This window comes from Aulonocara stuartgranti (genome assembly GCF_965226115.1).
Source record: "Aulonocara stuartgranti genome assembly, chromosome: 18".
In the NCBI taxonomy this organism is placed as follows: Eukaryota; Metazoa; Chordata; class Actinopteri; order Cichliformes; family Cichlidae; genus Aulonocara; species Aulonocara stuartgranti.
Genome location: NC_138954.1, coordinates 34,365,931 through 34,392,350, shown reverse-complemented (window position 1 = coordinate 34,392,350; position 26,420 = coordinate 34,365,931). Strand labels below are relative to the sequence as shown.

The 26,420-nt window shown below is 41.6% G+C and overlaps 2 protein-coding genes across 3 annotated transcripts in view; one reads left to right on the top strand and one right to left on the bottom strand.

Moving 5' to 3' along the window:
* Window positions 1-26,420, top strand: part of LOC309694714 (uncharacterized protein) — a gene marked incomplete at its 3' end in the record, with an annotated part of 515,021 nt that overhangs the window by 118,613 nt on the left and 369,988 nt on the right. The window lies entirely within an intron of this gene.
* On the bottom strand, window positions 8,381-22,021 carry cnpy1 (canopy FGF signaling regulator 1). Of its 2 annotated transcripts, none has more exons than XM_082514895.1 (6): window positions 21,908-22,021; window positions 20,856-20,958; window positions 19,869-19,984; window positions 10,549-10,761; window positions 8,824-8,923; window positions 8,381-8,554 (listed from the first exon to the last, which is right to left on the bottom strand). In XM_082514895.1, the coding sequence occupies exons 1-6, from the start codon at window positions 22,004-22,006 to the stop codon at window positions 8,514-8,516; spliced, it is 672 nt and encodes a 223-aa protein (XP_082371021.1). In that variant the 5' UTR covers window positions 22,007-22,021; the 3' UTR covers window positions 8,381-8,513. The 2 variants fall into 2 exon arrangements, with proteins under 2 accessions (XP_082371021.1, XP_082371022.1); XM_082514896.1 differs by lacking the exon at window positions 21,908-22,021 and adding an exon at window positions 21,526-21,901.

Below are 26,420 nucleotides of genomic sequence, written 5' to 3'. Positions count from 1 at the left end.
GCTTGCCTCCACCAGTGTATGAATGTGAGAGTGAATGAATAGTGGTATTGTAAAGTGCTTTGGGTGCCTTGAAAAGCGCTATATAAATCCATTATTATTATTAAGGTCTTAAATAATCAGGCCCCATCTTATCTTAATGACCTTGTAGTACCATATCACCCTATTAGAGCGCTTCGCTCTCGCTCTGCAGGCCTACTTGTTGTTCCTAGAGTATTTAAAAGTAGAATGGGAGGCAGAGCCTTCAGTTTTCAGGCCCCTCTTCTGTGGAACCAGCTTCCAGTTTGGATTCAGGAGACAGACACTATCTCTACTTTCAAGATTAGGCTTCAAACTTTCCTTTTTGCTAAAGCATATAGTTAGGGCTGGACCAGGTGACCCTGAATCCTCCCTTAGTTATGCTGCAATAGACGTAGGCTGCCGGGGGATTCCCATGATGCATTGAGTTTTTCCTTTCCAGTCACCTTTCTCGCTCACTGTGTGTTAACAGACCTCTCTGCATTGAATCATATCTGTTATTAACCTCTGCCTGGCTAGCTTTGGGTTTTTCAAGGGTGCGAAGCCGAGTCTCTAATTCAGTGATCCTGGCTGCAAATAGGCTACATTTATTCCAAATATGTGACCACAGTGCACACGTCTAATGTTGCTCACAGTGGTCCAAGGGACGCTCAGGGAGTTTGTGTGTTCGCTCAGACACATGAAACATTAGAGGGAACATTGGTGAAGAGGCCATGCCTAAAGACACAGTGAGTGAATACTGTGACTATAGATTAGCGAGTGAATAGACAAAGAGTGTGCTTCGGATGAAGCACGTGAAGATTAAACTATGACATAAGAAGTTATCTGCAAGTTTTAATTAAATTGCTATGCAGATGAGCTACACAAAAACACCACTGTGTGCTGGAACAGGCACAGGAAGTGATCCTCTACTGCAGAGACAGCAAACACTAAGTGACAGCGCCACAAACAAGAAGCCGACTCCTTAAAAAAAACCAACAAGACACACCTAGCAATGAGTCTACGTAAATACAAGGATGCTGGTCCTTCCATTGCTAGGCCTCCTGGGACTGTGGACTGTCCAGTGGACTGTCCCAGCCTTCTCTGGACAAAAGCGAGATGGACACCACTAATCTGAAGCACAGTCTAGGTGAGTGCTAATGTGAAGGAAATGGAGGGCGGCCTGTCCACCTGGTCTTGTGAAGCCGTTATGTTGCAAGATATGGTGTGAGAAATGAAAAAGGAACTACAGGATCTAAAGGGCAAATGTAAAGACATGGAGGGGGGGCTTTAGGGGGGTAACGTAAGGATCCTGGGTGTTCCTGGGAGACCTGGCTCCAGCTCCCACACATCGGTTACTTAATTACATGCCAGGATACTCTGGCCCCAGGCTCTCTTTGAGGCCTGGGACTAAGGAATACTGGCAGCAAACCCCGGGTCGTTGTTGCCAAGCTGCATTACTATCAAGAATGTGTGGAAATCCAGTGCTGCATACGCAGCCAGGGCCCACTTCACTTCAACGGAGATTTACCATTTTCCCTGACTGTACCACGAGTGTGGCAAGCCCGGGCAGCATTTACAGAAGTTAGGAGACGTCTACATGGCTGACGAGGGGTTTGATATTCTCCTTCTACTCCCTCCCAGCTCGACTTCGCATCACGCACATAGGGGAAGATAAAAAATTTACGGATCCTGATAAGACTGTGACTTACGTGAAGATGAAAATTACTCCAGTCTCCGATGAGTAACTTTAACACTAGAACATTTGTGTTTACATGCTCCAGGTTAAATTTTTTTAAATCATATTTCTTATATCCTTGAGATATAATGAATTTGCCTCACAGCCAGAACCAAGATGGCACCTGTGTGCACGGCGAGCCATCTTTTTGGGTCCTGTCTGCTGGGTGTTATCTTTCCTTTTCTATGTTGCCCTGATGGCTCTGCTTTATTCGTCTATGATCGCCAAACTCTTTTGAACCTTGGGCCACTAAAACCCAGAACGCTTGATTTAGAAAGCAAGCCAGAAAATCGTCCTACACTTCTGGCGGACATTCCTGATTGCCTACGTCGCCTACCATTTACCCTTCCTCCCAGGAAGCGCTCAAGAAGATGGGGAAACGAGGTGGCATCCTGGTACGCATCAAGGCTTACCTGAGTGAAGAAACATCGTACTCTTACAGATGTGCTACCATCTTTTCGTGCTGTCTGGGACCAGTCCAGTCTGGCAGTTGGCATCGCTGGATCTGGGCTGTTAGACCTCCTGCTCCCTCGGACCTGCCGGCGAAGCCTCCACCTGTCTGGCGATTGGTGCAGTTCTACAGAGGTGGCGTGAATCTCAGTAACCTTCGTCTGCTGGGACGTGCTCCTGTTAGCAACACTTTGATCACACTTCGGATGGCCCTGCTAAACACCAGGTCAAACAAAACTTTTATCCTAAATGACTTTTTTTTATCTCGTCAGGACTGGATTTTATATTCCTGACTGAAACTTGGCTTCAACCCAGTGAGTTTTTTTCTTTCTCAGAACTCCTTCCCCCCAAATCGTTCACTTTTTAGCTCTCCGCAGACCACTGGTAGAGGTGCAGGGCTAGCTTCAGTATTTAAAAATTATTTTCGCTGGCGGCAACTGCCACCTGTTTCGTATCCTAGCTTTGAGGTGCAGCTTTTGGAACTGAACTGCGCTCCATCAGCTGTCTGCACTGCGGTGTATCGTCCACCGAAATGCGTTAAGGATTTTAATCTCGATTTTGCTGACTTATTGGGGAGTCTTATGTTAGGATATGACCGTGTTTTAATTGTTGGTGATTTTAACATCCATGTATGCTGTGAGACTGGACCACTAGTAAAGGACTTCCTTGCCCTTATTGACACTTTTATTGTCACTCAGTGGGTGAGTGATCCAACTCACCAAAAAGGTCATACATTCGATCTGGTGTTGTCATATGGTCTGGATGTTTGTATCCGGTCGTAAAGTCTGACGTCACTAGCCGTGTCTGGGCTCAAACTCCGCTGCAGGTCCATATATCAAACGATCACTATGGCATTACTGAGAGTTGAAAAACTGTTTAAAGTCTTTCATCTTTAATAAAATGATCAGCGTTCTGGTCTACCAGGTGTAACAATTGAGTTTAACATCCAGGCATCCATGAAAACGGAATTTATGACATTTAACGGAGTTAGAAGTTAGCAGGAAGTTAGCTCACTAGCTTATATCTAAATACAATATAGCATGTCCTGACTGCAGGGTTTTGGAAACAAATTCAAACGTACAGCTCTGTTATCACTTCCAGCATAAACGAAGACAGAAAACTAAACAGCAGTGACGTTTGTAGGGTTACTGAAGTTTGGCTAGCTGGTATATAATGATGTGCTACATGACCGCTAGCGACACAGCTATGTTAGCATAATATAAACAAGCGAACTTTTTTTCCACTGGATAAAAGTTAACGTGAGTGTTCTCGGTGGACAGGAACAAATGTAATCGCATGGCAGGATGCTGTAAAAGGACCAAACTTCAGCCAGGAGAACAACTGAGATAATCCATCCACAATACGAGGTTAGTCATTCATATACTGCTGCATGGGCTGGGCTGTAGTTACATCCTAAGGTTTTAAAAACTGAGCTTAAATAAATGATTAGCGGTAATAAAAGCCGAGGGAGGTCAACAGGGATCACTGACTGTTTTAGGGGCTTTTTGAGATTAAATAGAAGAAAATACAAAACATTAAACATGTTAACAACACAAAAGCCATATTAAACGCAGACTACTTTAGACCCGGAAGTAGGATTCGTCACGTCATCACTTAACGATCGGATTACGGAAATCAAGGATTGTGGGATATCAGATCATTTCCCAGTTATGTTTAATGTTGCAGTGTGTAATGTGGAGTTGGACAGCGAGCGACCTGGGCGTCAGATGCGAACAATTCAGTGACCACTGCTCACTTTCCCCCCACTTTTACTAACTCGCTCCTCTATGATGCCAACCCTAGTGCGGAACTATCAGTTGAACTAGCTAACCTTTTTAACTCAATATGCTCCAACATCCTTGACTCTGTTGCTCCACTAAGGACTAAACGCACCAAATCTTCACATCAACCTTGGCTGAATGAAACCACCCGCACTCTCAGACGCGAATGTCAACGTGCAGAGAGAAAATGGAAAAAGGAGAAACTCCAGGTGTCTTTGGGCATCCTGCATGACCGCTTAACAAATAATCAGAAAACTGTTAAAGCTGCAAAATCTGCTTTCCTATCCGGTGTAATTTCTACCAACAATCACAAGGCCCGAGTTCTTTTTAATATTTTTAATTCTGTGATTAACCCCTGAGCCAATGTTCCTAGTGAGGCTTCCTTTGCACTGTGTGAAAACTTTTTAAAACACTTCATTGAAAAAATTTAAGGTCTCCAAATTCACAGCAGTGTTCGACCTAGATCCACCCTCTAAATGCTCAGCTGTTTTTCAGCAGTTCGAGCCTGTGACATTTTCTGCCTTAAAGGAAGTAATTGATCGCTTAAGACTGTCTAATTCCCCTCAGGATATTCTTCCTTCTTGCCTTTTCAAGGAAGCTCTTCACATTATTGGGCCTAGTATTTTATTTTTATTAAATGCTTCCTTGTCATCAGGTTGTGTACCAGCTGTTTTCAAACATGCTGTTGTGCAAACCAAAAAATCTGGATGTCCACAATTTTGGAAAAAGTTGTTTTCAAGCAACTTCAGATCTTTTTAGACACTCGTGGCATTTGTGTAGAGTTGCAGTCTGGTTTTAAGTCGCGTCACAGTACTGAGACGGCGCTTTTAAGAGTTTTTAATGATCTTCTTTTAACCGTCGACTCAGGTTCTGTGGTTTTAGTCCTTTTAGATTTGACACAGTTGATAACAACATTCTTTTATCAAGACTTGAACACATTGTTGGTCTTAAAGGCTCAGTTTTTTCATGGTTTAAATCATATTTATCAGAGAGGTCTGTAAGAGCCAATTAAATGTTAATTTTATTGGTACTGGTAAAATGATTAGAGGAGAAATATACATGTTTGATGTTAAGAATATAATTTCTAGTTAATTTCAAAATACTGTTTTGTTAAAGGTATAGAATATAGAAGTGCGACATTCTAATGCACTTTTTAGTATTTTGGGCTTCCGGCACACTGTAATTACATAGTTGGGGAGTCGGATAAGCTGGAAGCAAAACAGTTTTTTGACCGAGTCTTGCCATGTAAATTAAAAATTTCAATAAACATCTTTTTTGGAAGAAAAGTACCTGGACTTGCTCGCGTTTCAAATGCATGTTGCCGGACTGACTCCTAAAGGTGGTAAAGAAGAGTGAAATAGAGACGGAGTGCCGCCACTACAAGGTCTTTTTCTGTTACTATTGGCCAATAACTCCTCTTCCTCTGCCCCGATGTGTTGTGGTGTGCCACAGGGGTCTGTTTGGGTCCAACTCTGTTCTCCTTATACATGCTACCTTTGGGATCTATTTTTAGGAAATACAACATCTCCTTTCATTGTTTCCTCCAAGAGACCTAGAAACACTTATTCAGGCTTTCATCACCTCTACTCACCACTACTGCAACTCTCTATTTGGGTCTTCACACTCATCTATCTCTCCATCGCTTGCAGTTAGTCCAAAATGCTGCTGCATGGGTGTTAGAATGTATGAACACATCACTCCAGTTTTAGCAAATTTGCACTGGCTCCCTGTCAAATATCATATTAATTTTAGATTAATTCATTTACTTTTAAAGTTTTAAACAATGTGGCGCCCAGTTATTTAAGCAAACTCCTCAACATGTATGACCCCAAAAGAGCACTGAGATCATCTAACCAGATGCTCTTAGCACAACCGAGGTCGCGATTGAAGCATAGAATTGAATATATGAACATGCATATACTAATGTGGCTGAGTGGGCGCTCTGGTATATTCTCGCCACCACATTTCTTTTTGATGGGTATTGTAATCACCATGTTCCTATAGGTGAAAGGGGTTGGAATTATTTTCTCAGACCTTTATATACATTATGATGGTGTTTCCGTTATGTGGCAGATTAAATGTATGCATTGATTTTCAGGTGATACAGACTATGGCCTGTGTAAGCAACATTGAAACGTTTAATGGTTTGTCAGTAAATTTTGTGAGCTGGAATGTTAAGTCCATCAACCAACCAGTGAAATTTAAAAAAGTGATCACAGATCTGAAACAGCTGAGAGCAGACATTCAACTTTCCAGGAGACCCAGATATGTCCGCCTACATGTAGGCAAGTATTCCGGTCCAGTTATTGGTACAGAGGAAGAGGGTTTGCTATCATGATTAGTAACAATATACAGTTCGGTGTCTAGTGTACAGGCCGATTCAGCTGAGCGATGTGTGTTTGCTGCTGGAAAACTATATTTGTTCCAGTGATATTAGCATGCTTCTATGCACCTAATTGGGATGATCTTGCATTTTCCAACAATTTTTTCTCTTGTCTGCCAAATCTGTCAACCATTAATCTTATAAATGTGGTGATGCAAATTGTTTTTACTCATCTTTGATCAGAGTGCTCTCGGGAGGGCATCCCTGTCAAAATCCACACAAGCCATTCATTTATATCTTGAAACATATGGAGTGGCTGGTGTGTGGCATTTCCGTAACATCTTCAAGAGCACACTCGTTCGTCTCCCCAGTCCAAATAACACATTCACATATTACTTTTTTCTAGACAAAAGAATTCTAGATTAGCCTAAGGAGCTTGGAAAGGAAAGGCATTTGGACTTCTTTAAGTTGCTTGAAGATGTTTCAACTCTCAACGGAGAAGCTTCTTCAGTTCTAAGGTCAAATGGTGGTCCATTAGGGCAGCGGTCCCCAACCCCCGGGCCTCGGACCGGTACCGGTCCGTGAGTCGTTTGGTACCGGGCCGCGAGAGTTGAGGCTCAGGTGTGAAATGTATAGTTTTCAGGGTTTTTATTGGTTTTCAGCGTTATTTTGTTATCGTTTTTATCGTTAACTCGGTTTTCCTGGGTCTTTTCACGCGTGTTATGAATAAATCGTCTTTTTTTCGGTACCGGTACTAGTTTTATTTTGTTGTATTTATCCGCGACACCTTAAAGGCCGGTCCATGAAAATATTGTCGGGCATAAACCGGTCCGTGGCACAAAAAAGGTTGGAGACTGCTGCATTAGGGGGTCTATTTTCCCTCTTGGGGGGGGGGGGGGGACACTCCCATAAGGCTTAAATCTGCTGGGAGGAGGAAAAAAAAAAAACAGGAGTCGGCGAAGATGTAATAAAAGGAGTACAAATAGAAATGCATAATGTATCCCCAACTGCTGCACCTGTGGGGAAAATAACCATACAGTACCTGCAACACAAAAATTTGAAAATGGACATATACATAAATCAACAATCTTGTTGTGGGGTGTGTGAGGGACAGACGGACCCCTGCTGCCAGACCTCTGCAGTCCCAGAGACGACCTGCATCCACCTGCAAGGCATACAGGGAAAGGAGACTATAGCCAAGCACTCACACCAACTAATGGAATAGATCAGTGGGGACCAGAGAGGAACAAATTCATCCAGTAGGTTTTCTGAGGAGGCAGACAAGTACATTTTTATGTTAATACATCAACAGTTTTTTGATTTCCAGTTCATGAGGATAGTTTTCTTAGCGATGCATAATGAAGTAAAGATACTATATACCCATTCCCTGAAGACCCAGCCCCCAGTGCTCAGGAGAGGCGCAGGTCACACTTAATGACAGCCCAGTAATGCATTATATATAATAACCATCAGCACTTGTTCGGTCTCCTTTTTATTGCGAACCCAACCAAGCTACAGAATCGGCACAAAGCAGCGTCAGTATAACGCACTCTCTGGTTCCCCTGCATGCTGCCGCCTTTAGCATATCAATGCAAAGTTTTCAACCAATCAGCTGCTGTTAAGTCTGGTCCAATCAGATAACAGATGCTTGAGTTGTGGCTCGGGTCTGTCCACCTGCTAGTCTTTGTGAAAAGATACAGCAATTTGAAAGCTGCATGTTCACACTGACACAATACATTTAGCTTCTGTGAACATTTAGAGTCAGCACTATCATCCAGCAGTCTACAATTCCACACTAACAGATTTATCTCCCATGGATGTTTATGGTGTGTGCAAAGGAAGGAAATAATGTGTATTTTTTTTCTATAAAAAAAAACAAAGAAATCCAAATGTTTTTCCTGGACTTGGTGATAAAGCCAGACTGTGACAGAGAGCAGAAAAGAGTTTTGCCAGATAAACTGATCAGCTGACTAACTGTGGAGACCACTATCTTAACTTTTGATATGTGGAACTCGCACCAACAAACAGTTACTGTAGGTCTGGTTAATATACTGTGGTGTGAGCAGCATGCAGAGACAAAAATGAACACTGTGCTTTCTCAACATTTGGTTTTTATTTACTTAAAATAGTCTCAGTTGTTTGTCAAACATTTTTTATCAAAACCTTTTTCTCAGAAATGTGTGTCAAAGCTGGTCTCTCCTCGCTGCACCGAAAATCCAGTGTGATGCTACAATTCCTCGTTAGCACGGCTGCTGTCTTCACAGTAGTCTGAAAGGAAAAGCATGACGACAAACACATCAGTGTTTATGTTCCACAACCCGAAAATGTGCCACCATCTAAAGACACAAATAGCTAACACTGACCTACACTGAGGCTACTGAGCTGTGCTGACACTGGCCTCTGCTGTTACTGAATGCTGTGGACGCCAAACCCGAGCAGCTTCCACAGCTGTGTGTGTGTGTGTGTGTGTGTGTGTGTGTGTGTGTGTGTGTGTGTGTGAGCTCTGTGAGAGTGCGCGTGTGAAGCATAGCTGCTACCTGAGACTCTGCTGCACAGCTCCTCGTGCACGTTCTCCTGCCTGTCCCGGCTCAGCACAGAGATGATTTCTTCCTCCAACTCCTCCACCAGCGTTTCACACTGAGACACAGACGCAGCAAACACTGGTCAAAGTGTGCTTCGACCATACATGCACAACACACATCTTTCACACACTGTGGGCACGCCATTTGCATGGCGGCGGCGGCCACGTTTCTCTCCTGTTTATCGAACCGCTCATCCATTTCGAAGACTCTGTGAAAGCACCCTTCCTCGCTTTTTATGAATTCGACTTCTGCTCCAGCTGCTTTTTCTTTAGCGAGGAACATGGTGGTGAATAAAAAGTACAAAAGTGGCTGTAATGCGAGTCCGAAGCTGTTTATTAAAGCAGCAGCTTTCAGTGGGAGCTGGCTCACCCAATCACACTCGTGATGCAATCCAACTTCAGAATAAACCACAAACTTTTCCCCGTGTCTGTTGTTTCATCTGTCCTATTAATTCCTTCAGACCCCTCGGTCACGTGAAGCCGCCATGGTGCGTCGTGGTGAAGCTCACAGCTGTTCAGTCTACACGTCACTAAATCCAATCATGGCTCACTGACCGGGTTTTCTGCAGTGACTGGTGATATCAAGTACTTTCTCAAATTGAAGGCAGGTGAAATGGCTGGCACAACCAACTGGCCACACTACAAACGCATGACAAATTAAAGGAAAACCCTGAATCACTGACCCCTACAGTGAAGAGCTCCGTTGGCTCCATTATGCTACAGGGGGCCATTTGTATCAAAAGAAGGGTCACTGCTATGTAGACACACTTGTTCTATGTGACACAGCGTCTTTGAACGGTTTAAAGAATATGAAAATTGATTTCGGAACAATGTCAGACATAAAAGAGTAATATACTTGTATTTATTTAGCTGTTTTCTAGTTTTACTGACATCATGCTCCACCACCACCATCAAAAAACCCCAAAAGGCGATATCTAATTCTGTTCCAACGTCTACTGCAAGAATAAATGGCGAGGAGCTCTGACGCTGATGTGGCAGGTCGCCACGTTATTGTTCTGGGTTTTTCTTTCATTTCTCATCTGTCTGTAGCTCAAGTAGTGTGTTTTAAACAGACTATTTTTTCTGCATAGGAGCAATTATTTTAAATAACATGAAATATACATCTACATAAAAGTATCCATATACGAAAATGCCTAGAATAAAATGCATACTTTTGTTAATTTTGACAATGTGAGCTTAACAAACCGATTAATAATTAATTTACTAAAATAAATAAAAATATAAAAGGAATTTCAATAATAGCATTACTGCAACTATCCGATTTTCTAGTCTAACATTTTGTCCCAACTGATAGATTGATGAAAATAGCAAACGTGTATTTAGATTACACATCTAAGTAACTGTATGACTACCTTGTAATGCTTCTGCTATACAAAACGTGTTGTTTTCGATTGGACGGCGCTGGAAACCGACTGATGCAGGGTTGTCATAATCACCGCCTCCAATTTTAAATGTACATCTTCATTTATTGAACAACTTGTTTCAAAATTAGCAACTCTGAGAATTTTCTTTGTTTTTTGATTCTTAATACATAGCAATGGATGAAATTGGCCTGGAAATGCTTCCAATGCTTCTGTACATGATCCTGAACTAGGCTGCAGTTCTAACTATACTATAGTTCTACTTAAAAACATTGTTTTCAGTGCATGTTTCCACTCACTGCGAATTTGATGTCATTGGACGCCTCTGGCCCATCAAACTGGAAGTTCTTAAAGTCGGGGAAGTCGTCGGTGGAAGCACTGCTTCTGGGAGCAAACCTCCTGTACTGCTTGTGCTGGGTGATGGGATCCACATAGAGTGCATAGTCACTCATACTGTTGCACACGCTGTCCAGAAGCTCGCTGAGGTGAGTCTCCGAGCGAGCGAATGGGACCTGGCAAATCAAACCAAAGAGAGAGGAGGGAATCATCATGTTGGACTGGCATGTTCCAGCACGGCTTCTTCTTGGACCGTGTAGCCATTGTCTCATGTTTCCAATACCCGATTGCCACGTTGAAACGTCTAAGAACTCGTGCCGGATAGACCAAAACAGCACAGCTGCATCATGGCAAAAAAGAAAAGACTCTGGGTTGGCCTAGTGTTAGCTGTGTTACACCACAGGCCTCAGGGTGGGTCAGTGGGGTGGCCTCTTGTTTCCGCTGTGTTTTCTCCATCAACGCTGAAATACCTCACCCTCCAACTTTGACTTTTAACCTGCATGAATACCCTCCCCAACCCTCCATCCAAACTCAGCCATGCTCTTCCACCACCCATCCCTTTCAAGACAAATCAACAGGGCGGTGGTGTCTAGACGGGTCAAGACAGGTGCTGTGCTCTGCTCCCTCCATCCCCGGAAGGATATTGGGTGACAGGGGTGACGCCCAGGGGTGAAGATGCAAGGATAGGGCACTGAAAAGGGTGAAGTAGGGGAGGGGTGGGTTTCAGTGTTTGTTATACCTCGAACTAGCAAAAAGAGGGGTTGGGATCCAGAGAAGGGTGGGGTCGTAGGAGGAGGAGATGGGAGAAGCAGAAGGCCTCAACAGAAGCCAAGTGCAGGGTAAACGGCTCATCTCCTCGGCCCCCACCCTGCCTCTGCGCTGTCTTTTGGCCCATTCAGCCCCTCCATCCTCTGACGATCAAAGGAGGAAATCTTCCTTGTTTTCTTTGGTCAAAGAGTGGCAGGACGGAGGTTGGGGGTGGGGGACAGTTTGGGTGGTGAGAGAACACAGAGGAAGAAGGGAGCGTTTTTGAGCCTCTTGCAGATGAACTGGATCTTATAATGATAGATAAATTATACTCTCAGCCTTTGTTTCTTCTTCTGTTTCTCTAACCAGCCATACTGATCTCACACACACACACACACACACACACACACACACACACACACACACACACACACACACACACACACACACACACACACACACACACACTCTTTGAGATGTGATGATGTGACAAAGGACTGCTCTGCCATCTGTCTTTCATCAAATCTTTGCCTCTTCCTGCTCAGCAAACTGAAATTTTGGGTAGTAGAGCAAAACCAGCCAGCGATTCCTCTGACAATTAGAACCACCTGAGCTCTCCGACGCTGCATTAATCCTTGCAGAAGACCCTGAGCCTGACAACACTGTTAGGGTTGCTAACAGTGTGCTGAGGAAGAAGGAAGAAAGTTGGCTGGTCGACAGAAGGTGTTACAGCACAGGGCTAAAGGTTGGAAGGGCCAGGCACTAGGGGATGTAGGTCATGTAGAGCAGTGGCGATGAGGCTCGCCTATCAATCAAAACTTGCTTGTGGTGACTTTGGCATCAGTGCTGTCATTTCTTTCACTCAATGACTGAATTTTTTGTTTATTGGATTAAAACTCGGTCAATTAATTGATGCTGGTCACACTTTTCCTAGAACCATGTTGACATATTTAAATACCTTGGTTTTTTTCCCACCAAGCTTTTAAAAAGCTAATTTGAGAATGTGCAGAAGCCGCCACTGTTTTAATGATTTTGAAGAACACATGATCTGTTTTCACAAAATCATCTTTACCTGAAGCTTGCTAGGTTCGTTTTTTATTACACTCTAATATCCATGCCAATTTGACGGAAGGCTTATAATAATAATATAAACGACAAGTCATAGTTTATATTTGCATATTTCAGTTAGTCATTTCTCATCATTGTTTAAAGTCCCAGCTTCAGCAGTCAGATTAAGGTTTAGTTGGTAGGTTTGACCGCAGCCTGTATTTAGTGAGTCATTACTGAACGGCAGCTTAAGTGCTACTGAAGGCACATTCAGTAGAAACAATACTCATATATAGCATCATCTGTTGAAGCTGTTGCACAAATGTAATACTTTGGAGTTTGACTTAAAAACAGTACATGTTTGACAATGCAACATTCACAGGTTTAATTAACTGATTCATTGCAGAAATAATTGATAATACATGTTCCTGTATTGTCATCATGTCAGTCATATCTTTCTTTTTATATATATGATTATATGAGAATGAAACTGAATATAAAACTAAATCCTCAATCTCATCCAAACAGCATGAAAAAAGAGAAGAAAAGGGCTGCTCTCCCCGGCCCTACAATAAAACCATGTCAATCCATGGGCTTGGGTCTAAGTCATTATCATGCCATGCTACAAAATGGTTTGGAATTAAAGCCCTTCCTTGCCAGTTGCAGCCGTGTGAAAGGGAGCTGTCAGTCACAGTGTTGTTTGAAGAATGGGGTGGGGGGTGGTGGCTGAGGTGGTAGTGGGGTGTGACTGGTTGGCCCAGAGAATAGGCTTCTCAGGGAAGCTATCCTCCATTCAATTCCCATTGGACAGGGAGCCATTATTGCACCACTGTGGACAGGGGCCTTTCAATGTCATTGTTCTGGCCAATGAAGACCCATAAATTAACAATAATAATAATGATAATAAACAATAAAATAACAATAATAATGTCACATTGGCAGCAAGTGGAAGGAGAACCTAAAATGTATTTTTGACCTTTATATATCATTTAAATCCCAAATTTTCTAATAGCAGTCGTTGATAAAGGTCTAACAGTAATAATATTACTTCATTATGATAGAGTAGTAAAGCTAATAGTAACCAGCTGGTCATTCTGAATGGAAATGCTATGCGTCTTTATAGGAGCTCTAAATCATAAACCAGGGCTTCTTGATGTCAGCAGTTTGGAAGATAGTGGCGAGCAGAGTCAGCACAAGGACTGAAACACTGTTTGGCGGTAAAGCTTCTTCACTCTTGTCAGAAGTCAGGTGAGAAGACTTTCTCAACAGTACGCTAAGCTCCACAAGCTCCTTCTTTTTCTGTGGTGTAAAGGACCATATTATAGGCCAAACCGGAGATACTACAAGAGTAAGACATGGCACTGATGAACATAAACAAAACTGGCAAAAGCAAAAAATATGACAGAAGCACCTAGTGAGTGTTTAAATCTGATGGGCGGATTGATACTTAATATCATTGTTCTTGTGCCACAACTTTGCTTAGAGTTTAGCCCGTGGAGAAAAGCTTCATCCCACGGTTCTGCTTACATCCACAAGAGGTCCTTTTTCCTCCTCGTCCCTATCATGTGTTTGTGCACACGCCGGGAAAGCCTTGGTCACATTACTTTAGCATCTAGCTAGCTCTACTGAGGAGCAAGCATAACTAGAGTTATTGTTTTAACAGTTGAAAACTGCAGATTTAAAGCTTCCTTGTATCATTTTACTTCATGCCAGACTGTTTTTAACTGGATGTGTCGCACGATATTTTGCTCAAGTTATCTGGGTACTTCATATTGTATTGAAAATAAGTGGTAAAAAATCTTTTGTCTTTGAAATATTTAAATCCAGAATAAAATAATATTCTATGTATTTTAACAGAGGAGTGGAGGCATTTTACAGGCTGTTGTGTTCATGGTCAGGTAAGTTTAGTCATTCCTTAGTTTGTTACAGTGGTAAATGTGAGTATTTCAAAGCACTCAAATGGTCCTTTCTCACTGTAATTGTGCTCTCATAGTGCTTTTAAATTTAGGCTGATAATGCTGTTTATTCTCATTAGCCAGATTTTAAAAAAACTAGCCAGAGGTTAGAAAACTTGGTTAGAAAGTCTCGTGATGCTCCAGTTTCTGTGATTTATTTCTAAGTGATTCTTAGAAATCAGAAAGAAGTCCAGTGTATTTAACCTTTCAGCATCTGATCAGATCTGGTTTATCATATTTCATCTCTAGTGACAGCTGACTTTTGATATGCCACGATGAAATACATCAAATGCTGGCCTAGTGATGATCTCATAAAATCCACTAAAGCCATCATGAAGACTTGAACTAGGGAAAATCTGGCTGTTCACATGTTGTGTTTTTGACCTTCTACACCAGGGGTGCTCACACTTTTTCCGCATGTGAGCTACTTATAAAATGACCAAGTCAAAATGATCTACCCACTACAAAAATCCAAAACATATACTTATTTATAAATATATTGAGGATTCTTTATATCTACAATGTATATACATGCATAACCGCAATATCCAATATTTCACAACACAATTAACTATGTAAATTTTATGTCATTACCTGAGTTTACTCTGATGACTTGCACTGAATTGAATCAGCCAGGGATGCATAGTCCGGACAGTAGCTGCTGACGGCCAGGTTTAAGAGAAAAAACCGAGAGCTAAAAATTGGAGTTAACTCGCTGACTAGCTTGTCAGTTTTACTACACTTCGCGCCGCTGTTTGCGCATGCGCAGCGACCTAAGCGTCAGAAAAAATCTGCTGTCATCTGATTGGCTTCCCTGTATCAATCAAGTGACGGGATGGATGATAGGCTGGCATCTATTTTTTTAATGCCATGCGATCTACCAATACTACCTTTGCGATCGACTGGTCGATCGCGATCGACGTATTGAGCACCCCTGTTCTACACTGTCCAAACTTCAAACATACATCTACGAGCACCTCTAAACAGGGTCAGCACCTCAGAAGATGGACTAGACAGGCAACCAACTCTGACAGGAGGGAATTAGACTCACTAACTTTACTATTTCATTGTAGATGCTCTAAATTGCTATTGACCAAATTATTAATATGGGCTTGGTTGTTACTACAATAACAATTATTATTGTACAACGATTAATTTTACCTATAGTTGTAAAAGTAAGTCAGTAGAATTCAGCTGAGGGGGCACAGTCATCCTTTTGGATGGGCCTGGGCCCCAAAGGCCGTTCACAATGCTAACGCTGCCTCTGGAGCTCACAGAAGAACATGTCCTGTCCACAGACTGATGAATGTAGCCACCACAGTGTTCCCCACTGGCTTTAGAATTCACGTTAAGGCTTCAACATTCGCCATGTTGTCGCTGTTGTTGTGTTTTTAAGAGCCAAAAGATACCATATTTATATAATAAGCAGGAGCGCCAAGTTAGCTACTAATGTTGCCAAGTTAGAAGGTGTATTATGTGCTGCACAGGTGCAACAGCGGTTGGGGTGAGGGGAGGAAGACAAAAGAGACCTGAGACATGACAAGTTGAATAATGAAATACTAGTCTCATACATCAATAACGGTGTGAAGTGGGAAACTTCAAACATGCTTTTTATGCTGTTTAGCAGGTCAAGTTAACGTGGAATTTTATTGGGACTGACTGACTTTTGGAAGTCCCAAAACTTGGCACTCCAACAATGGGTTCATTTTGTTGCCCTGAGGGTTGTCGCTGTTTTTTTTAATGCCGTGTGCAGTAAGAGTCTCAGACATGAGACTGATATCAACCAAATCAAACAGTAAGCAAAGAAAGGAAATTTGTTTGGAAGTTAGACTATTCCTTTAAGAAACCTCCAAGGAAAAATAAAAGATCCTTGTTGGATTAAAAAAAAAATGACTGTCACCTCACTGAGTCACATTTCTAGACCATGATATTATGTGTCATTGTGTCAGCATGCTATTGTGCATCCTCTCATTCTCAATGCATGACTTCCCACCGTTCACTATGAGATCAACCCGCTCCAACTAAGTTCAATGTCTTTGGAAGCCTTAAATGTGGCATTGTTGTGGCAGGCAGGTTTAACTTTTGTGGCACAGAGCAGCCCCATACTCCCAGGAAGTCCTACTGTGACAAGGCCAAAGAGCAGAGACTTAAAACCTGCAAATCCTCCTCACTGATGGCATCTAAGCTGTGACATCCCTCCCTCTCTGATTCACACTAGGTCAAAAGCTGCTGAAAAGAAGGGAGCCGGGAGGGCATGGGATCAAGGTTTGGCTTCTTATGTGGCTCAATAACATCTGATTGACCAGATAATACAACAGGTAGAGGAAAGTGTCAGCTCAGAGTAGAGCAGGAGCTCACTGCTGGAGGAAGCTCATTCTCCCTGCTGGGTGACTGGAATGCTGTTTTCTAACTCTAATCAGGATACATGTAAATGCTTAGAGGATAGTTTGGACTTTGTTTTGAGGAAAATTATGCAGTAAAACTTGATGACTTATGTCGTCACACAGAACATCTAATGGCTACACTGAGCTAGTAATATCAGTGTTGAAAACAGTTGTCATAAGGCAAGATCTGTGATTCTGAATTTGCCTGTAGGTGTCGACGCCTACGTGCACACACTGATCGGTGCAGTTATCGTGATAGTGATAGTCACAACAAATGCTAAAGCTCCAGAAATCAATAGTATAGCTGTAAACCTCATGATTTTCTGGCCTCTGAGCAACAGGAAATGGCATAGTTCCGGGGGGGGGGGTGACCTCATTACAGCAGGACAATAGCCTGGATCAATCTTCTGCGCTCACACAGTGTCATGCACACAGCCACAGTAACAACAAAGATCAATCGACTCCTCCATGAAAAGACCGCATCTGTTAATCACAGCATCTATGTAGAAATGGCTCCTTGTACCCCGATTGCACTGTTAAAATGTACATGATGTTCAGTCAGTCTTTGAAAAAAATCAAAGGCAAATAAGAGCCTCGGGTCGGATGGGATTACAGGAAGACTGCTGAAGAATGCATAGCAACTTGGTCATGTGTTTTATGACACATTTATCATGTCTTGTGTGCAGAAATGAGTCCATAAACTGTGGAAGTAGTCTATTGTGTTCCCTATGGCTACATACAGTATACCCAAACTGTTTAATACACTCAAACCAGCAGCTCTGATTTCACTGGCTAAACAGGAAGGACAAATGGACTAGGCGGGGTGATCGAGATGGAAAGGATGTGCAGCAGCTTAGAGTGCTTAACGTGGAGATGTGCTAGCAAGTGCAGAGAGTTTGGTGAGAGTGTGTTGAGAATTAACTGATCTCTCCGAGTTAACTTCAGCAACTACCAAACCATCAACGTGTCTTTAGGACCCATTCCTACAAAACTGTTCAAAGAAGTCCAACTATTTATTTATGCTTCAATTTCTATTTTAATCAACTCTCTCTATTAATGGGCAATGTACCACAGACCTTCTAGCTCGCAGTAATTAAACTGCTACTTGAAAAGCCATCAGTTAAACCAAGGGGTCTTAGTCTAAGGAGCTTGGAAAGAAAAGCGTCTGGACTTACTTAAGTTACTTCTTAACTTAAGAAGTAACTTAAGTTAAGAAGTAACTTAAGTAACTTAAAAAGTCCAGACGCTTTTCTTTCCAAGCTCCTTAAACTACGATGACCTGGATGACCGAGAACCTTCACAGACAAGGGGTCTTAGCTAATTATAGACCAATCACCAGCCTTCCTTTTATCCCAAGATTTCCCGAGATTTCTTGATGCTTACTCTGAACTAGGGCTGCTCGATTATGGCAAAAATGATAATCACGATTATTTTCACTGAAATTGAGATCTCGATTCTTTGGCGATATTTATTTAACAATAACAATGTATTGAATAATGACTTTAAAGATTGTCAAAAAATAATATAAAATAGTGTGCAAATACTGATAACAGTGCAAATGTTTGCAATATAAGAAATGAAAAATGTAAACATCTATGTTTAGTGAACTTTGCAGTGTTGCTCTGTGCTGCAGCTACGACACTGTAGCAAAGTTTACACACTGTGTCCACTTGATCCACGTCTGACTGAACCCATAATGTTTCCACACCACTGAAGGTTTTTACCTCTTTTCAACCAACAGCAGTCACTCTCCTCTCCAAATAACTTCTGCTTAGCTTTCCGAGCTTCCCTCGGGTCCTCTTAATCAGCGGTCCCCAACCCCCGGGCCTCAGACCGGTACCGGTGCGTGAGTCGTTTGGTTCGTTGAGGCTCAGGTGTGAAATGTATAGTTTTCAGGGTTTTTATCGGTTTTCAGCGTTATTTTGTTATCGTTTTTATCGTTTACTCGGTGTTCCTGGGTCTTTCCACGTGTGTTATGAATAAATTTTCTTTTTTCGGTACCGGTACTAGTTTTATTTTGTTGTATTTATCCGCGACACCTTAAAGGCCGGTCCGTGAAAATATTGTCGGGCATAAACCGGTCCGTGGCGCAAAAAAAGGTTGGAGACCGCTGCTCTTAATTGTTGTGACACGTGTTCGAAATGCAGAGAGGTGCGCTCGATTTGCCACACAGAGCAGCGCGAGAGTAAAGCACGAGGGAGGGGCTAATAATCGGCTCAGTCATTTTTAATGATCGTTGAAAGCCCAGATTGTAATCGTGATTAAAATTTGATTAATTGAGCAGCCCTACTCTGAACTGCATTGCCTTGGCCTCCAGTAACACTGTGAGGAACCTTAGAGTTTTTTAAACAAATGTGTAGGAAATTCAAAACATTTTGTCTTAGAGTGACGCTAAAAAACTAGTTTATGCATCTATTCGAGGGTGGACTATTGTAACTCAATGTTATCAGGCTGTCCTAAAAACTCCTTGAAAAGCCTTCAGTTGATCCAAAATGCTCCACTTAGAGCTGGAAAACGTCATTCCTAGAAAAAGAAAGCAAATTTCACCGGTAATGGCTTCCCTTCATTGGCCTGTTAAACCCAGAACTTTAAAATTCTTCTCGCATACAAGGTCTTGAATAATGAAGACGAGAGAGAACACTTCACTCTCAGACATGTGGTTCATAGGATATTTAGAAATAGAATGGAAGGCAGAGCCTTAAGACCCCTCTTTGGTGGATTCGGGAGACAGACACTGATTAAGCTTCAAACTTTAACTTTTTAAGAATATAGTCAGGGATGGATCAGGTGACCCAGAGTCCTCCCTCAGTTATGCTGCAATAGACCCAGGCTGCTGAGGGCCTGCCATGATGCACTGTGATTCACCTGCACTCACTGTGTGTTTACACACCACTCTGTATTTAATCTTTAGTTGTTACTGGTTTCTGCAACTCTTAAAAAGTGTATCTTTGTCCTGTCGTCCCCCATCAACCCCAATCAGTCACGACAGATGGCTGCCCCTCCCTGAGCCTGGTTCTCCTGGAGGTTTCTTCCTGTTAAAACTTTGATCCTCCTTCCCACTTTTTACTCATAGGGGGGTCACCGATGAGGAAGCATCTGTTGGGGCTTTGGCAAGTGAGTGGTGTGTGTGTAAACACTGGCGTAAAGTACCTTTTTGTCTTTCATGGTTCCATCAGGGTTGAGTCTAAAGCTGCCGACATTGATGGTTTTCTTTGGGTCCACCTGACTGATTGAGTGGTTCAGTTCATCCACGATTGCCTTGCATGCTGGGAAACAGAGGTAAACCTCAGTGATGGAAACAATACAAGCAACAGCTCACAGCCTGGAATTTAGTGAACATCAGTACGTAAGTAACATGAAAAATCATCCAGAATTCAGTCTCATACTGATGTTTGTGGAAGTGCTACAAGGTCAAAATGCTATGGATGGGAATTGATTCCCGATTTGATTCCCTTATCGATTATCACTGGCTCCACCAGCATCTCTAAGCAGCATATCAACAACATTACATTCATGCAAATTAATTACATGCTGTGGGTCATATGTTTGTGCATGTTGTAAGTATTTCTCCTCATTTTTGCATTTATTGTGCACAACACACTGTGCAAGATAAGAAAGACAGGACAGGAGAGGAAGAAGAGAGGTTAGATTAAAAGATGAGGATTGATGAGGTTTTTAAATCAGATATTGGGTCTGTACATGTGGAATCGCACCGTCCCTTTTCTTTAGATTCAAGCTGAGTATAATACGAATTTTTAAAAAAGTTTTACAGTTTGTATTCCCATCTACTGATATTATTTTATCATATAAATATTGCATGAGGTTCAGTTAGCTTTGCAGGAAAATAGAAATATCCTCCAAAGAGCTACTTTTCACTTTATTACTTTGAGTACATTTCTGAGCCTGCAGTTTTTATGTTTACTTTAGTAAAGAAGTTGAATCAGCACTTCAACTTTACTGAAGTATTTTTTAACAGTAGTATTTGTACTTGTACTTAAGCACAGAATGTCTGTACTTTTGCCAACTCTGGAGTTACTTGGTGAGATGCTTTTGCATTGCAGTTCAGTTGTGGTTTTCCTTAAAATAGCAGCAATATTCTTTGAGACAGAAAGCTTCTGTCAGATCTGCATGACTTACCAGAACAGTAGAGCACCTTGTCCCTCTTCCCCTGGCTGCTGCCAGTAAAGACAGAGAGCACCATCACCATCATCTGAATAACCCATGCAGTCATCTTGATAGCCTAATAGTACAGAAAGGCATATACAGTAAAAACTAAAATCAAATTTCAGTATACTACACCTAAGTAACAGAGTCTTAAAGTGTGAAGACATTTAAAAAAAACACAACATATTGTGTATTAAAAAAAACCCCAAACCACATACAATTTAAATGCAAATCATATTTTCAGTAAGTTTAGTGTGCTTATACATTATTGAAGTGTTATTTTACCTCCACGTGTACACAACTGAAACTGAGACCTGAAACCTTAAAGAGGGGAGCACTTTGGGAACTTTACGGAGGGATCAACAAGTGCTTTTCCTAAAACGTCACCTGTAGTTGTTCAGTATGGTCACTTGCGGAAAAGGCAAGCATAAATCCGATCAAACTGTACTTGAAACGAACTATTTATGGACTTAGCGAATGCCGAATTGTAGGCTCATACAAGTAAAATATTAACAATATTTTCAACGCGTTCTCACCGCTGGGATTTTGATCGCCATACGAGACTTGTCTTAAGATTTCACATTTGTTTACGAGGTACGGTCCACGTCGGGAATAGTGAGGGAGCGCTGGTAGCTTGTCTTACCTTGCGAGGAAAGCGAGCTATAGCAGCTAACAGCGGACGTGGAGCCGGCTGGACTCGGTGCAGCAGCGCTGTTACTACAATAATGACATGTCCTCAGCTCATTTGTCTGTACATGCCTATCTCTGCTTCACTTACTGACAGGTAACAGCACTGACACATACAGTACAACAGTTAGCTTTCCGGGTGTGCCTTTCAAAGTAAAAGGGCATTGCCCTAAAAATATTCGATATTTAACTATTGTGCGGGAATTGCGGTAGTAAAGTTCACACACAAAATAATAATAATAAAAAATAAGTCGGAATCTTTGTCTCGAAATAATTATTCAGTATATCTTTATCATAACAAAAATCATGCGTCAATCTTAAAAGCACACTCGGCCTACTTCTCTTAGTACACCTAGTTCCGGCTCGCTTGTCGTCTTGACGTGCTCGGCTCTGGTGTAGCCACGTTCAGTCGGGCATAGAGGTGGACAGCCAATCATATTCCAAACTCAAAGAGCATGGACCAATCAAACTGACGCAGCGTCTACAGGCGCTGACTCCTGGACGCTTTGGTAGAATGTGGAAATCGGACTTCAGTGTGCTGATGACTTTAGACCACAGTGGTGACTTGTGAATTCATACAAAAATAAATAAACAGTACTGCAATAAATTCAACTACATTCATTTACGCCAAACATAAACCATCTCCTGTTACAGTCAGTTAAAACTAAATGTAATTTAAATAGAATATATTCAACTGTTCAGAAGATATTTACGTGCATGTGACTTTCGAGCTTTCGACTGCAGTGCTATAGAAAATATACCACCACAGTGATATGCTGTGGCCGTAAATACTAATGGATCTGACTGAAGAGCTCCTTCTCCTTCTCTAAACATAACAGCTCAGCTCCATGCTGAGGTTAATCAAGCAACGCATTGTAATTCACTTCCCACCTGTGCATGCGTGAGAGAGCGAGACTAAGAGCCAGGTGGTGTCTTTACGGGGGGATCTGACCTGGTTTTCCTGCTGCTAATTGAATCTTATCTTTAACATCAAAGTCTCGATTGGACAGGTAGATGTAAATGTTCACAATACAGTATGGCATGCAGTGGTGATTAAAAGCTGTCTGCTATTGCTAAAAAGGTCAAATATAGTCAAGATATTTGTCAGTGTGCTGCTTAGTATGCTTGCAGAGGCATCGTGTTCTCAGATTGTACAGCCATACATCCGTCTGCACATCTTAATGTTTTAATTTTTAATGTTTAAATGCCGAAAAGATGCTTCAAATAATGTTTCTGCAAGGTTAAAAGTTTAGCACTGGAGGTGCCAAATGTGTCATTTTGACTCCTTTGGCATTTTAACATTAGCAAGCAGTAACTTTTACATATAGGCAAGGAGAAACAACAGCACTGTTTAAGAGGAAAGGACAAAGATCGCTTTTTAGTACATTTTAATTAATTGGGGTTTTTTTGTGTGTTTTCAAGGCAAGCGCTGCTTGCCTTTCTTGTCCATCATTGCATTTTAAAGTATCTAACTGTGAAATGGAAATGCCATAACTTTAAATTCCATTACTTTTCCTAAAATAAGTTTATCAATAGTGACCTTTGGGGTTTGTGGCATAAAGAGAAAGATATACAAACCTTTACACCTTGAATCTCCAAAGGAGTTATTATGACACCACAGAACGTGTAAAACAACACTCTAGTTACCTGGCAACATGTTATTTACATGTTTTGGCTGCTGCGTGTGTGTGTGTGTTTCAACGATAATTTCTCTATAACTATAACAATAGTTTATAAAATTGTATACAATAAGTGATTTTTCTCATGCAAGCACAGGCTTAGCTGCATTCCATATGAAAAAGTTGAAGTAATCCTCTGGCATGAAGTTCACACTCCCCGTATGTCCTCTTAAAGATGGTCATGCCTTCTCTTCTTCAGTCTCTCTTGAGGTCATTGAGCTTGAGACATAAGGTGTTTTTTCAAATTCAAATTTTATTCAAATTTTATTTGTCACGTACACAGTCATACACAGTACGATATGTAGTGAAATGCTTGGACAACTGCTCGTGACCTAAAGAAAACAAAAAAGGAAAAGGCTATGAATAAGATAGGAAATAAATATGAAAAATTAAAAAGGGTAAATTTAACTAGGAAGGAATAAAATATAAATTAAGGTTAAAAATGAAATAACTGTACAACACAAATTAGAATGAAGGGTAAATTTAACTGGGAAGAATAAGATAAAATATATAAATTAAAGTTGAAAATAAAATAACTGTACAACAAAATACACAATATAGAACTATATAAGAATGTATGAAGGAATCTAAATATAAATAAATATATACACAATAACAGCAGCTGTACAAGTATTAACCGGAAATGAAGAATATAGTGACCAGTGTTGTGCAATCCACATTATGACTTGTGCAGTGCAAATATGCTTAAAGTGATTTAAGTGATGAAGTGAAACAATGTCCAGAAAGTCCAGTGTGTGTAAGAACTGTATGTGTGGGTCAGTACTGTGTGGTGGTGTGACTGAGAGACCGTATCGCCTGCGGGAAGAAGCTCCTCCTCAGTCTCTCTGTGTTGGTCTTCAGGGAGCGGAATCGCTTTCCTGACCTCAGCAGAGAGAACAGTCTGTTGTTGGGATGGCTGAGGTCCTTCACCATCTTCCTGGCCTTGGTCCAGCACCGCCTGCTGTAGATTGAGTGCAGGTCAGGGAGCTCGGAGCGGATGGTGCGCTCAGCTGACCGCACAACCCTCTGTAGAGCTCGTCTGTCCTGCATGGTGCTGTTCCCGAACCAGGTTAAGATGTTTCCCGTCAGGATGCTCTCTATGGTGCACGAGTAAAAGTTCCTGAGCACCTTGGAGGGCAGTTGGAAGTCTCTCAAGCGTCTGAGGTGGTAGAGACGCTGACGGGCCTTTTTCACCACGGTGTTGATGTGACAGGACCATGACAGGTCCTGACAGGTCCTGCGTGATGTGAACTCCGAGGTATTTGAAGCTGTCCAACAGGTCTTCAATACACACCATTGAAGTCATGATTCTTGCATCTTATCTGCAACTGCGAGCCTTTAGACACCAGAATGACTGCAGGTGTCCATAAGTTACGTTTGCGTTACTTCCACATCTACCTAGCAGTACAGAAGATGAGCGAGGATAAAGGCAATAACATGTTGTGGCAGGCAATTTTAAATGCAACATACAAACAACATACTCAACAAACATCAGCAAACAAACAAAGTGTTTGTGTGCAGTCGGTCTCACAGTGTGTTGCTGGCTAAAGGTCCAGTTGCTGTATTTCACAGGGAGAGAAAAGAAAGAGAATTAACTTCACTCAGGGATGGAGAAAGATCAGAAAAACAGGACAGGAGACGGACAACAGAGGTTAGATTTAAAGGTAAGAACTGAGGTAGACTTACTGTGTTATTTATTTATTTCATGCAACATTAATTCATTTTAAAGGTTGCATGAAAATACTCTGATAAACAGGATAATTTGCTGTACTGTGTTGGATTTAAAGTGTGTGTGACTGGTTTCAGCAGCTGTGGTTTCATGGTCAGAGTTAGCTTAAATGAAGTGTTGCAGAGATTAATTTAAAGTTAAGCTGATGGTACTGAGATTCATTTACTGAATTCCACCTTCATAACAACTTTATAGAAAAAAAAGGACAACTCATCAAACATCAGCTGACATTTGGTTGAATCCAGTTGTTGACTTCGGTTGTGTATATCCAAAAAGAGCAGCAGGTTAGCTCAAGGTTCAAGGTTCTTTATTCGTCACATGCATAGTTATACAAGTATAACACACAGTGAAATGTAACCTGACACGCTCCTCAACTTGTGCAAAAACTAAAAAGGTGCACAATCGGAACGGAGCGGTCAGGAAGGCGTCTGGATGTGGCCGCGTCATCTTAAAATCGCCATCTTAAAGTAGCTGAATCACAGCCTGTATACTAGGAAAATCTACAATAGAAATTATTGTGAGTTGTGATTCTTTTCTCTACACTGAGCCATTACAGGTGATTTTAGGGATCCTCCACCTGCTGAAACCCACTCTAACCTCTTCCCTACTCATTTTCCTCTTTAGTGCAGTGTAGGCAAAATAGAGCTACTGTTTTGCTTTTGTTTGTTTTTTTAATTTTCCTTCTTTTTCTCTGCTCATGGTCTACTTTACAGATTCAAGTTGAGAGACTGAAATAAAGTTTGTATTTCCATCTACTAACATTATTTTATTATTACCTTAATATAGGAAGAAGTTCAGTTAGCTTTGCTGGTAGAAACATTTTCCAAAGAGTTATTTTTTACTTTTACTCAAGTAAAGAAGTTGAATCAGTACTGTACTTTTTACTGGAGTATTTTTAACACTAGTATCTGTACTTCTACTTAAGTACAGATATGCTGTACATTTGCCACCTCTGGCCATCACTGGAAATGATGGAGCCAAGTATTTGAACACTTATTCAGGGTTAAACCATTGACAACCATTGCCCCATCTGCCTGTGGCTCCCGCTGCATGTCTTTAAATTTAGCTGCATGGCATCACATCCAGCCAATCCTTCCACTAATGTGTGTGATGTTGAAGGCTGGATTTAAAGCCATGGATTTGACCAATTATTAGGAGACCTGGAGAGAGAGACTCAGAGATAAAGAAGAAGGGTCATACTAATGCACAAAACAGCACACAGAAGAAATACTAAACTGTAATGAATATGGCCAGGGCCATAACAGGTATACAGCAGGTTCCAGGGAAGCTAAAAATCGGCTGTTGCTTTGTCTATATAGAGGAAAAAGAGCTTTGGTAGGTTTGATCCCAACACTGACATTGAAAAGCAGCAAAGTTACTGCTGGGCATTGTACAGTCTAGTTACATTCTGGCAGAGCAATTAGACACATTGGACATGTCATG